The 12999-nt window shown below is 38.8% G+C and overlaps 2 protein-coding genes across 2 annotated transcripts in view; both read left to right on the plus strand.

The window, feature by feature from the left end:
- Positions 1 to 12999, plus strand: part of immt (inner membrane protein, mitochondrial (mitofilin)) — a 905839-nt gene that overhangs the window by 370957 nt on the left and 521883 nt on the right. The window lies entirely within an intron of this gene.
- On the plus strand, positions 102 to 857 carry spink2.5 (serine peptidase inhibitor, Kazal type 2, tandem duplicate 5). The gene is given in 4 exon segments (NM_001386622.1): positions 102 to 179; positions 357 to 391; positions 473 to 582; positions 672 to 857. Coding segments are annotated over 4 exon segments (231 nt in total). The 5' UTR covers positions 102 to 142; the 3' UTR covers positions 721 to 857.

Genomic DNA, 12999 nt, shown 5'->3' on the forward strand with positions numbered 1-12999 from the left:
ACCCACTGGAATGGTTTTTTCACAAGAACTGAATATTACACAACTCTGGTCTGTGGGTGGGAAATAAAGGGCAATAAAAGGAGCTCACCAACTCTAAAAGTGATTAATTACTTTGTCAACACTTCACTGTAAACAAACAACTATGCTGGCGCAGATTGTTCTTCTGCTTTGTTTGTCAGGTAAGTTTGAAAACTAATTTTGACAATAAAGGAACATCAAATTTGGATGTTTCCAGCATGTGTTGTATCAAACATTTTGTTTTTTATGTTTAGTCATTACTTACAGCTACAATAGCTACAATTATTGTGTAGGTAAACTTTAATAATTGTTTTTTGCTTCTATGTTGTTATAAACAGTCATGGCAACAGCAGATGATGATTGTCCTTTAGTGGTAAGTAGAGCAATATATCCTTATGCTCTCTATCTTTTTTATCCATCTTCTATTAATCTATGTATGTGCATTTATTTACAGCCAAACTGCAGTCGATACCACCTGCCCGCCTGCACCAAGGAATATACGCCTGTCTGTGGTACAGATGGAATTACATATGCAAATGAGTGCGACCTGTGTGCAAAAATGTTGTAAGTAGACCTACATGTAATTCAAGTTTGTAATGTTCTGTTCATCTACTTGTTTTATTATTCTCTTTAAACTGATCATCTTGTTGCAGTGAGGAAAAGCGCAACATCATATTAATCTCCAAAAGAGGTGAATGCTGAGCCAGATCCACTCAGCTTATTTGGGATGACGTGAAGGCTGGAACCATGTGTTGCTTTTACAGGGTTTTCATCTCAAAAGGAAGAATGTGTTTCTTTTTTAAAACATTCTAATCTTTAAATAAACCCTTGATATACATGTCAGTGTTTTGATATCTTTTATATCTTTTATTTATATATCCATATTTTATTATGACTTTGAAGATCCTTATGGGGTTTTATCTGTTGGGAAGTTTACAAAATACAATAATCTGAATCGAATAATAAGGAAATGGTCAAGATAAAGCCCTGAGTGTAGTTAACATAAAGATGTGTGGAACAGTCTCACTTTTTTACAAAGTTGTGGCAAAATAAGTTTTTTAAGAATCCTAAAAAAAGAAAGGTGTCAACTTCAATCACGGGACAGAAGCTTACTTGTTTGTTGAAAATAAAGCCGTACAAATCAATATTAAAAACAAACAAAATTCAATTTCCCTCTTTGGATTAATGGAAAAGTGAAAAGTTTTTTTTTTTTTGACTAAACAAAAGTAATACTTTAACTGAAAATAAAAACCAAACAAAATAAAAACAGTCTTCATCTATTTGGGGTTAAATGTAAACTACAGTACATACAAATCAATGTAGACGAAGACTGCTAAACCTCTGCCTGATAGGCTCCTTTAATTAAATATATTACAACTTTGGTTTGTATTTTCATTTTGTGCATTCGGACCTAAGTATTGGGGATAAAAAAACTCCAGCTAGCTTTTTACTTATAGTGTCAGGATCACCAGCGATCTAACCTGTATAGATTGCAGGAAAACATTCACCACACCTGGACTACAATTCTGTCATCCACACACACACACACACACACACACACACACACACACACACACACACACACACACACACACACACACCTCTTCCTTTTCTCATTTGATTACCCAGGTGAAAAAAATATATATATATACAAGTAAATGCAACTAAAATACACTCAAATACCCGCAAATACATTTTTAGTACATTGTTATTTATTTTGTGTTAGATAAAAGTTTGATGGTTTTACACTATAAATATACTAATTAAAAGTATGTTTATACTTCAGTAGGACTTTAGTACACTTGACAAATGTATACCAAATACCAGTAATACTTAAATAAAGTTTTAGTGTACTACAATAAAGTACACTACAGAAAAAACATCCAAAAGACTTTTATTAGTGTGTTTTTCAAAAGTGTGCTTCAAATGCTTTAAACATTAGTTGATTTTTAGTACACTGTTTACATACTAATCCTAAGTTTAAAATAAGTTATTATATAAAAAAATCTATTAGTAATGTATAGTAGTAGAAGTACATTTTTCCAAAAGTTGTACTTAAGTACACTTAATATGAATGCATTATTATCACTAACACTTAAATTGATTTTCAGTGTGGTAATTTTAAGTTTTTAAGTAATTTTAAGTTGAAGTACATTTTCCCAAAATGTCTTTATATTTGATATATGTGCTGTAATGTTGCATCTTATTTATATTTTAAGTTTTTGTTCCCTCCCATAAGGTATTTTTTGGACTTGTGGTTTATTGCACAACAATATTAAAGTGTTTTGATGAAGCACAGATGCTGTTTTCTTTGTACACACATTATCCCACCCAGGTAAAAAAAAGTGCACTAAAATACACTTATTTAAGTATACTTAGTACACTTTTCAGTAATGTACTAAAAGTGCTCTATTTTCGCACACTAATTTTCTACTTAATGTACTAAAAGTTAGTATTAAGTAGATGAATACCATCTACTAAATATTCAAATAAATAATAAATAAATCAAATAAATGTTTAGTATGTTAAAAGCACATTTTACATCAGCTTTAATACTAATTTTTAGTACATTAAATACAAAATTAGTTTGGAAAAATAGGGCACTTTTTATACAGCATTTAGCACTTTTTTTACAATTTGTATATTCTTTTAATATATTACTATTATACTTTATTAGTCATAAATATATTTAAATGTTTAAAAGTAGGGTTCAAGTGTATTTCTAGTTGTAACTAAACATATTTTTTAAAATACAGATATAGTATGTTAAAAGCACATTTTAGTTCAGTTTCAGGGTGTCTCAAAATAGCACAGTTGAGTGCATTTAGATGGTATTAAGTTTATCTTAACATATACTTAATACTAACTTTTAGTACATTAAGTACAAAATTAGTGTGCGAAAATAGATCATTTTTAGTAAATTACTGAAAAGTGTACTAAGTATACTTAAATAAAGTGCATTTTAGAGCACTTTTTTTTTTTTACCTGGGTGGGATAATGTGTGTACAAAGAAAACAGCATCTGTGCTTCATCAAAACACTTTAATATTTTTGTGCAATAAACCACAAGTCCAAAAATACCTTATGGGAGGGAACAAAAACTTAGCAAAAACTGAGAACACAAAAATATAAATTAGATGCAACATTACAGCACATACATAAAATATAAAGACATTTTGGGAAAATGTACTTCTACTTAAAATTACTTAAAAACTTAAAATTACCACACTCAAAATCAATTTAAGTGTTAATGATAATAATGCATTCATATTAAGTGTACTTAAGTACAACTTTTGGGAAAATGTACTTCTACTACAATACATTACAAATAGATTTTTAATAAAGTGAATTTAATATAAACTTAAAATTACCACACTCAAAATCTATTTAAGTGTTAGTGATAATATTGCACTCACATTAAGTGTACTTAAGTACAAATTTTCTACCCATTCTCACACCGAAGAGTCAAAAACTGAAGTATGGTCCCTTTCGCGTCAGTATGAGGACGCCGAAGGTGCCCCCTGGCGTCACTATACCGACGCAAAAGGAATTCCATTGCTTTTAATGGGTTGCCTGAGGCGTCAGTTGGAGACGCTGAAAGGCTCGTATAGTTACCAGTAGATGTCAACGCAATATTTTGAACCTGGTTTACGCCTATTATCGCAGTTTTTTTTTTTTTTAAATATGTGGTTTTTCTTTTGTTCATGAAAAGCGTCTGTAAAAAGGGTCGAGATGACTGTAAGGACTCGATCAACGTGACTTTTGTTACGGTGAGTTTAACATAGCTCAGCTATTGGTCAAAATGCAATACTGGTGAGTCCTCTGATGAGTTCAACTCTTTCCCAAATGAGGCCAGACACGATAAGTGATAGGTTAATACTAAATTATTTATTTATTTTTTATTTTTATTGGAGATTAGTTGGTGTTGATAAATATGTTATCATTTACTTTATATTTAATGAGTGAAATTATATTCGATTGCCCAGTTTATGGTAATTATGTCTAATAAAACTGATCGATTCATTTATATTTGTATTATGTTTTTACTTTAAAAAAATATTACATTTAAAGTACTAAGTTTAAAAAATATTTTTTGCTGATATTTTAGTTTTATATTATTCATTGACGTTGGGTTCATTGTCTGTCGCGATCTATTTTTTTACGGTCTATGTTCTCTATCCTAAGATTCATTGCGATCCCAAGGTCCACTGCGGTAAGTAAAAAGTAAACAAATAAAAACGATTTGTGGATTCAGATTAGGGTTTGTTTAGAACCTTTATAAAAGAAGGGTAGCTATCTCCTGATGCAGTAAAAGACTCCAGACTTGTAAAATAAAGCATGTACTGTAAAAGCGACGTTATCTAAACTACATCCAAGTTCATTTATTAAAACATATATTTTCCTCACATATAGTCCTCCATAGCTCAGAACAATATAGTTATACATTTGAAAATGAGGAACAGTGTTACCAGATCTGTTGCTTTCCACAACAGTAATCGTCCAAAATCCATATAAATGATACAATATGCAATAAATATTACCTCTAATAATACAATTGTATTCATAACTGCATCAATATTAAAGCAAATCAAGTGTTTCTCAGAAGTTTAAAGGCTAGCATTACATTTTAACTACAATTATTTTCCATTATATATATATATATATATAATTTAATATAATATAATTAATATAATTATTTTTTTTTTTTTAAATATTTCCAAAATGATGTTTAACAGATTGTGGAAACTTTCACAGTGATATTTTTTTTTTCTCTGGAGAAAGTCTTATTTGTTTTACTTTGGCTAAAATAAAAGCAGTTCTTGATTATTTAAACACCATGTTAAGGTCAAAATTATTAGCCCCTTTAAGCTATATATTTGTTTTCGATAGTCTACAGAACAAACCATCATTATACAATAACTTGCCTAATTACACTATTCTGTCTAATTAACCTAGTTAAGCCTTTAAATGTCACTTTAAGCTGTATAGAAGTGTCTTGAAAAATATCTAGTCTAATATTTTTTTTACTGTCATCATGGCAAAGATTAAATAAATCAGTTATTAGAAATGAGTTATTAAAACTATTATGTTTAGAAATGTGTTGAAGGGACTCCGGTTTGGCAATGTGAGAAGACGACGCCTATCATCAGAGCTCCCGAGCATTTCTGATAATATAACTTTAAATAGTGCCATTTAAATAATCTAAAACATTTTTTTAAGTGTTAAAACAGTGCTTAATACGAAGAATAAATGAGGAAGAATATGATGTATAAGAATAGATGAGCAAGAATAAATCAGCCGCAAATGCCCTGCCAACGACGAGAACCAGCGTAGCTAGCAAATTAGCCACGATGGCTACCGCTGCCAAATCCGAAGAAACCCAAGAAGACGATAACGGCGTAACAATGAACCAACTTGTAGCAGAACTAACAAAGCAACAAACCTCGATAAAAGAAGACATCTCAGCTCTGATTCAAGAATCAATAGTGTCTCTTCAGACATCGGTCAATGCTTTGACGGAAACGATGGCGAGTTTCCAGTCTCGCCTATGCGCCACAGTGACACTCGCGAGCGAAAACTTTTCAGCGCTGGCTGCGGCCGAAAAAACTATTAAAGCCCTGAAAGAGCAAAACACGACACTATTGGATCGAGTAGATGACTTGGAAAACCGGTCACGGAGAGCAAATCCCAGAATCTTAAATATCCAGGAGAACAGCGAGAAAGGTCAGCCGACTGTTAAATTTGTGTCCGAGATGCTAATGGAAATCATGGGTGAAGAAGTCTTCGAAAAACCTCCAGAATTGGAACGAGCACACCGTTCGCTCGGTCCAAAACCACAGAATGGCCGACCTCCTTGACCACTTGTCGCGTGTATTCACAGATTTCAAGAGAAAGAAAAAGCATTAAGATGGGCCAGGCAGAATGAGGTAAAATACAAGGGCTCGACTTTGAGGATTTATCCTGACATCTCCGCCGATCTCGCCAGAAAGCGTGCCATGTTCAAAGATGTCAAACATCTGCTCTGTCAAAAAAAGGTACGATTCCAGCTACTGCATCCTGTACGGCTACGAGTTCATTATGAAGAACAGACATTCCTTTTCGATACGCCAGAGAAAGCGCAGCAATTTTTCGACCAGCGGATTACTGATGAAGGATCACGTTGACTTTCATACACTGAGCTTGTTAGATACATAATATATTTAACAGGGCTGCTATGCAGATTGTTTATATATAAATAGATATTCGCGATGAACAATTCCGCAGTAAGTTGGGATATGTTTTATCTAACTTTATTATTAAGGGAAACTGTCTTATTATTATTTAAGATCTGCAGATACTTTATTTTTATTTATTTTTTGTTATGCAGCACTGTATTTATTAACGGTACTTAAACACATTTATTTGTAAGTTTGATTGGGCACTTTATGCCTAACTTATATTAATTTGGGAACTCTGAGGAGAATAGAAGCACATAGACTTGGAATATCGGGAGCAGAGAGAAGTTTGTGAACTGTGGTTTGTCATTGTTCAAAGGGCAAATTGAGATTGTATTAAATTTTTGTTGTTTACCAAAGTTCAACCACGCTACCTCGTTATTTTTATTATAATTTTTTTTCTCCCCCCCCCCAACTCCCCGACCCACACCCAATATACAAAGTTTGGATACATAGCTGTTGAATAAAAATGGCAAACACAGGCGATAAAGAAAACACAAAAAGTTCAGCAGTACGCTTTGTTAGCTGGAATGTTAGAGGGTTAAACGGACCAGTAAAAAGAACTCGCATATTTACACATATTCAAAGATTAAAAACAGAAATAGCCTTTCTACAGGAAACTCACTTGCGTATTGAAGACCATAACCGACTTAGGAACAATTGGGTTGGTCAGATTTATCACTCCAGCTTTAATCACAGAACAAGGGGAGCCGCAATCATAATCCACAAAAAATACAATTCATTGCATCTGAAACTATTTCAGACCCTCAAGGACGATATATTATTGTATCTGGGCACCTTTTTGAGGTACCAGTTGTCTTGGTCAGTGTCTACCCACCCAACTGGGATGACGTGAACTTTGTGAAAAAACTTTTTTCCTTGTTACCAGATTTAAACTCTTTCCATCTCATACTTGGTGGAGATCTGAATTGTGTAATGGATACAACTATGGACCGTTCCAACCCTAAAATTGTACCTCTTTTAAAAATGTCTCAAGTATTTGCCGGATATATGAATCAGATTGGCTGCATAGATCCATGGAGGTTTTTATTTCCAGATAAAAAGGTATTCTCATGTTTTTCACATGTTCACCAGACATATTCGCGAATAGATTCTTTTTTTGCTAATAAAAGATTTATCCCGGCAATAAAAAACATAGAATACTCAACTATTAATGAATCCGATCATGCCCCTGTAATTTTTGATATTTGTTTTTCATATAACTATACGACAAGACCAGTATGGAAGCTAAACACAACCTTACTCTCAGACTCAAACTTTTGCAAATTCATATCTCGTGCAATTGACAATTTTTTACTAAATAATAAATCAGACTCTATATCACCATCACTATTATGGGAAACATTTAAGGCGGTAATAAGGGGAGAAATAATATCATACTCAACCTCGCGTAATAAGGAGACGAAACAAACTGAGGAGAAACTTATTGAATCAATACAGAAAATCGACTGCCAGTATGGTGATACCCCAACACCCAAACTGTATAGAGAAAAACTTAGTTTAAAGACAAAATATGAATTATTATCAACTGAAAAAACAGAACGTAACTTATTTTTTGCACGTGCTAGATTTTATGAACACGGCGATAAAGCAAGCCGTCTTCTCGCCCAACAATTAAAAAGTAAGTCAGCATCTCGGCTCATCCCAAAGATTAAGAATACAAAACAAGACATTACAGTACCCCCAAGAAATAAATAATATTTTTTATAAATATTACTCTGACCTGTACACCTCAGAATTCCCACAAGAAGACAGTCCTATGTCAACATTTTTATCTAATATTAATCTACCCACTGTTAAAATGGATCAAAAAAAGAACATGGACAAACCTTTACAACTTTTACAACCAAGTGGAAAATTCAATCAAAGCTATGCAGAGCAGTAAAACCCCTGGACCAGATGGATTTCCCATTGAGTTTTACAAAACATTTTCCTCACAAATATGCCCTTTACTGCTAAATATGTTTAACCACTCGTTTGAACAAACCAAATTACCTCCAACCCTTACACAGGCCCATATTACAGTTCTCTTGAAACCAGATAAAGATGCCCTTTACTGTAGCTCTTATAGACCCATTTCCTTACTAAATGTTGACGTCAAAATTGTATCTAAATTGTTAGCCTCAAGAATAGAGAACATAATACCAGAAATAATTTCACAAAACCAGACAGGCTTTATAAAGAGACGCCACTCATTCATTAACATCAGAAAGCTCCTCAATGTTGTGCACTCTCCTGCATCAGAGGATAATCCTGAAGTGATTGTCTCTCTGGATGCAGAGAAGGCCTTCGACAGTCAAGTGGAAATACTTATTTGCTGTAATTTACAAATTTGAACTTGGATGCGCTTGCTTTATCATCAACCAAAAGCAGCCGTAGTCACTAATAAAATAGTGTCTCAATATTTCTCCTTGTCCAGAGGAACACGACAAGGATGCCCCCTTTGTCAGGGTGTGGGGGTGATGAAGAGGAGGCGAGGACCCAAATGCGGGGAATGAAGAATTTATTGAAAAAATAAAACAAAAACGAAACTCAAATCTCCCCATGTGGGGAAAAACACGACATTATATTATACACGTAACTAGACAAGATCTGGAACTTGGCAGACACAACTTTAAACCACTGTTGTAGAGCAGAATCAGCAAACCTCGTACAACAGGGAAGGCAACAATCAACAACGGACCAGCACAGAACAGAGCACACTAGGAGAATAAATAGGTAAGACAAACCAATAAACACAGGCGGACAGGTGAAAATAATAATTACAAACAAGGTAACAAGGTGGGTGGGACAAGACAATAGACGGGAGAGCGCATGACACAGAGAGACAATACAAGCCATGCGCTCACATAACACAACACTGAAGCACACGACAAAAGCACGTGACCACAATGTAAACACCGAGCCACGTGCTTTGACAAAAGACGCAAGACACGAGCACACGATGAATGAAAACTCACCATGCGCTCACATATGCAGCATGCATGCTTCATCCCAGCGCCTACCAAAACCGAAACCAACAAGACTGAGACGCTGGGAATGAAACACCATGCTGCTGACAGACGAAAACACAAACACGAGTACAAGAGTGCACGCGTCTGAGGGACGCAGAGCGCGCGCGCGGCCGCGTCAAGCAGGAGCGCGCACACTCTGCGTACACCCACGACGGCGCGCGCGCACACAGAGACAGAAACAGGACCAGACAAGAGTAGTGTCCGAGATCTGCCACCAAAACAAGAATTTACAAGATCAGAGTGGCAGAACCCTGACACTACCCCCCCCCCCCCCCCCCAAAAGGGACGCCACGTGGCGTCCCTAAAGGGAACATCCAACAAGGTACAAGACAGACAAGAAACACCACAAGACAACAAAACAGGCAACATTAACAAACACAAGACAGGGAGGTGAACAGGCAAGACATGAAGGGGGGGAGGGAGGGGAGCCAAGTCAGACCCAACAAGACAAACAAGGGAGGGATGGTAGGGCAAAACCAGGGAGGATCAGGAGGGACAGTCCAGGGTGGGTTCAGCGGGTCGGGAGCCCCGGCAGGGAACCAGGGTGAAGCCGGAGGATCCATCCAGGGTTGAAGAGGGGAACACCAGGGAGGAGCAGGGGGGACGACCCAGGGAGAGTCTGTGAGGGGAAACAAGGCAGGAGGTCTGTAGAGAGCCGGTTGGGCTGGAGGAGACTTGACAAGAGCCGGCTGGACAGAAGGCCTGAGGGGAGCCGGCTGGACAGAAGGCCGCAGCTGGGGAGACGGCAGGGCTGAAGGCGGCTGGGCTGAGGCTGGAGGCCTGTGGGGAGCCGGCTGGGCTGGAGGCCTGTGGGGAGCCGGCTGGGCTGGAGGCCTGTGGGGAGCCGGCTGGGCTGGAGGCCAGAGGGGAGCCAGCAGGGCAGGGAGCCGGGCTGGGGCCGGCTGGGCAAGACGTCTGGGTGGCGCCGGCAGGGCAAGGAGCCGGGCTGTGGCCGGCTGGACAAGACGTCTGGGTGGCGCCGGCAGGGCAAGACGCCTGGGTGGCGCCGGCAGGGCAAGACGCCTGGGTGGCGCCGGCAGGGCAAGACGCCTGGGTGGCGCCGGCAGGGCAAAGAACCGGGCTGGGGCCGGCAGGGCAAGACGTCTGGGTGGCGCCGGCAGGGCAAGACGTCTGGGTGGCGCCGGCAGGGCAAGAAGCCGGGCTGGTGCCGGCAGGGCTAGACGTCTGGTTGACGCCGGCAGGGCAAGACGTCTGGGTGGTGCCGGCAGGGCAAGGAGCCGGACTGGGACCGGCACTGAGCTGCGTTCAGGGGCTGGAGCCGACACTGGAGGACGCTCAGGGGCTGGAGCCGACACTGGAGGGCGCTCAGGGGCTGGAGCCGACACTGGAGGGCGCTCTGGGGCTGGAGCCGACACTGGAGGGCGCTCTGGGGCTGGAGCCGACACTGCAGAAGAGGTCTTCCTCTTTAACCTCCGCTTCTGAGTGCGGGTCAGCCCTTGAGGGCTGGGAGGCGGCGCTGGTGGTGGTGCGAGAGATCCTCTCCTCCTGAAGGATCCCTTTCTCCTGCTGCTGAACCATGTGATTAATAAATTGCTGGTATGACCAGCCCACCATTCTCTGGATCTGCAGAGGAAGAAGGGGCTTGTCCAGAGCAAAATTTAGGTGGGTCATAAGCAGCCAGTCATTAAAATTCAGCCCCTCAGCTGCCTTGCGGAATTTCTCCGCAAACTCCTCCAAATTTAAGCCACACTGTTTCAGTGACTGCAAATGCAGCAACTTAGTAATGCGGCTAGCGAAGGAGCCATCTTCACTCCGCTGGGTCCTCATTCTGGCTGGTCCGTTCTGTCAGGGTGTGGGGGTGATGAAGAGGAGGCGAGGACCCAAATGCGGGGAATGAAGAATTTATTGAAAAAATAAAACAAAAACGAAACTCAAATCTCCCCATGTGGGGAAAAACACGACATTATATTATACACGTAACTAGACAAGATCTGGAACTTGGCAGACACAACTTTAAACCACTGTTGTAGAGCAGAATCAGCAAACCTCGTACAACAGGGAAGGCAACAATCAACAACGGACCAGCACAGAACAGAGCAGAGCACACTAGGAGAATAAATAGGTAAGACAAACCAATAAACAGACAGGCGGACAGGTGAAAATAATAATTACAAACAAGGTAACAAGGTGGGTGGGACAAGACAATAGACGGGAGAGCGCATGACACAGAGAGACAATACAAGCCATGCGCTCACATAACACAACACTGAAGCACACGACAAAAGCACGTGACCACAATGTAAACACCGAGCCACGTGCTTTGACAAAAGACGCAAGACACGAGCACACGATGAATGAAAACACTCACCATGCGCTCACATATGCAGCATGCATGCTTCATCCCAGCGCCGACCAAAACCGAAACCAACAAGACTGAGACGCTGGGAATGAAACACCATGCTGCTGACAGACGAAAACACAAACACGAGTACAAGAGCGCACGCGTCTGAGGGACGCAGAGCGCGCGCGCGGCCGCGTCAAGCAGGAGCGCGCACACTCTGCGTACACCCACGACGGCGCGCGCGCACACAGAGACAGAAACAGGACCAGACAAGAGTAGTGTCCGAGATCTGCCACCAAAACAAGAATTTACAAGATCAGAGTGGCAGAACCCTGACACCCTTAGCCCTTTGTTATTTATTTTGGCTATAGAACCATTGTCAACAATACTCAAATCATCACAATCCATCAGGGGTATTAAAAGAATGGGTGTAGAGTATAAAGTCTCTTTGTTTGCTGATGATCTGTTATTATATATAACTGACCCACTATCATGCATCTCTGAAATTGAGAAAATATTAAAAGAATTTGCTAATTTTTCAGGTTATAAATAAACTTCTCTAAAAGTATATGCTTCCCTATAAATAATATGGCAGATCAAATTGCAGATACTGACTTACCCTTCTGTTTCTCCAAATCGGGATTTAAATACTTAGGAATTAATATTACCCGTTCATATACAGATTTATTCAAAGCAAATTATAGTCCTATACTTAAAAAACTAAAATCAGATTTCCAAAGATGGAATGTTATTTATTTATCTTTAGCGGGTAAAGTCAATTGTGTTAAAATGAACGTACTACCCAGATTATTGTACTCATTTCAAAGCCTCCCAATTTTCTTGCCAAAATCTTTTTTTCAGTCAAACAAAAAGACTGCTGTCTTCCTTTATATGGGGTGGCAAAAAGCCAAGAATACGCAGAGACTTTCTCGAAAGACCTAAAGGAGATGGAGGACTGGCTCTTCCAAATCTGTTAAACTACTATTGGGCAGCAAATTTACAGAAACTAATCTATTGATTACAGTTCCCACATACAGAATGGTGTGAAGCAGAGGCTAAGTCTTAAAAATCAACTTTACTACCAGCACTTATTACAATGAAGTCACCTTTCTTACCATCACAATATTCTTCGAGTCCAGTGGTAATTTCAACCCTCAAAATATATAATCAATTTAGACAAGCATTTCAATTCACAGACTTTTCTTTACAAACCCCATATGTAATAATCATCTTTTTCCAGCAGCCAAGCTAGATGCTACTTTTAAGAAATGGCAGGGCCTGGGCATACTTACATGTAGAGATTTTTTCATTGATAATATTTTTGCCAATGACATGAGTAAAAAAATTAATCTTCAAAAATTAGACTTTTTTCGATACCTCCAGGTTCGCCACTTTGTTCAGACCCAGTGCTCTGTATTCCCTCAAATGCC

The sequence above is a fragment of the Danio rerio genome, chromosome 14, assembly GCF_052040795.2.
Source record: "Danio rerio strain M-AB ecotype USA chromosome 14, GRCz13ab, whole genome shotgun sequence".
NCBI classification, from domain to species: domain Eukaryota; kingdom Metazoa; phylum Chordata; class Actinopteri; order Cypriniformes; family Danionidae; genus Danio; species Danio rerio.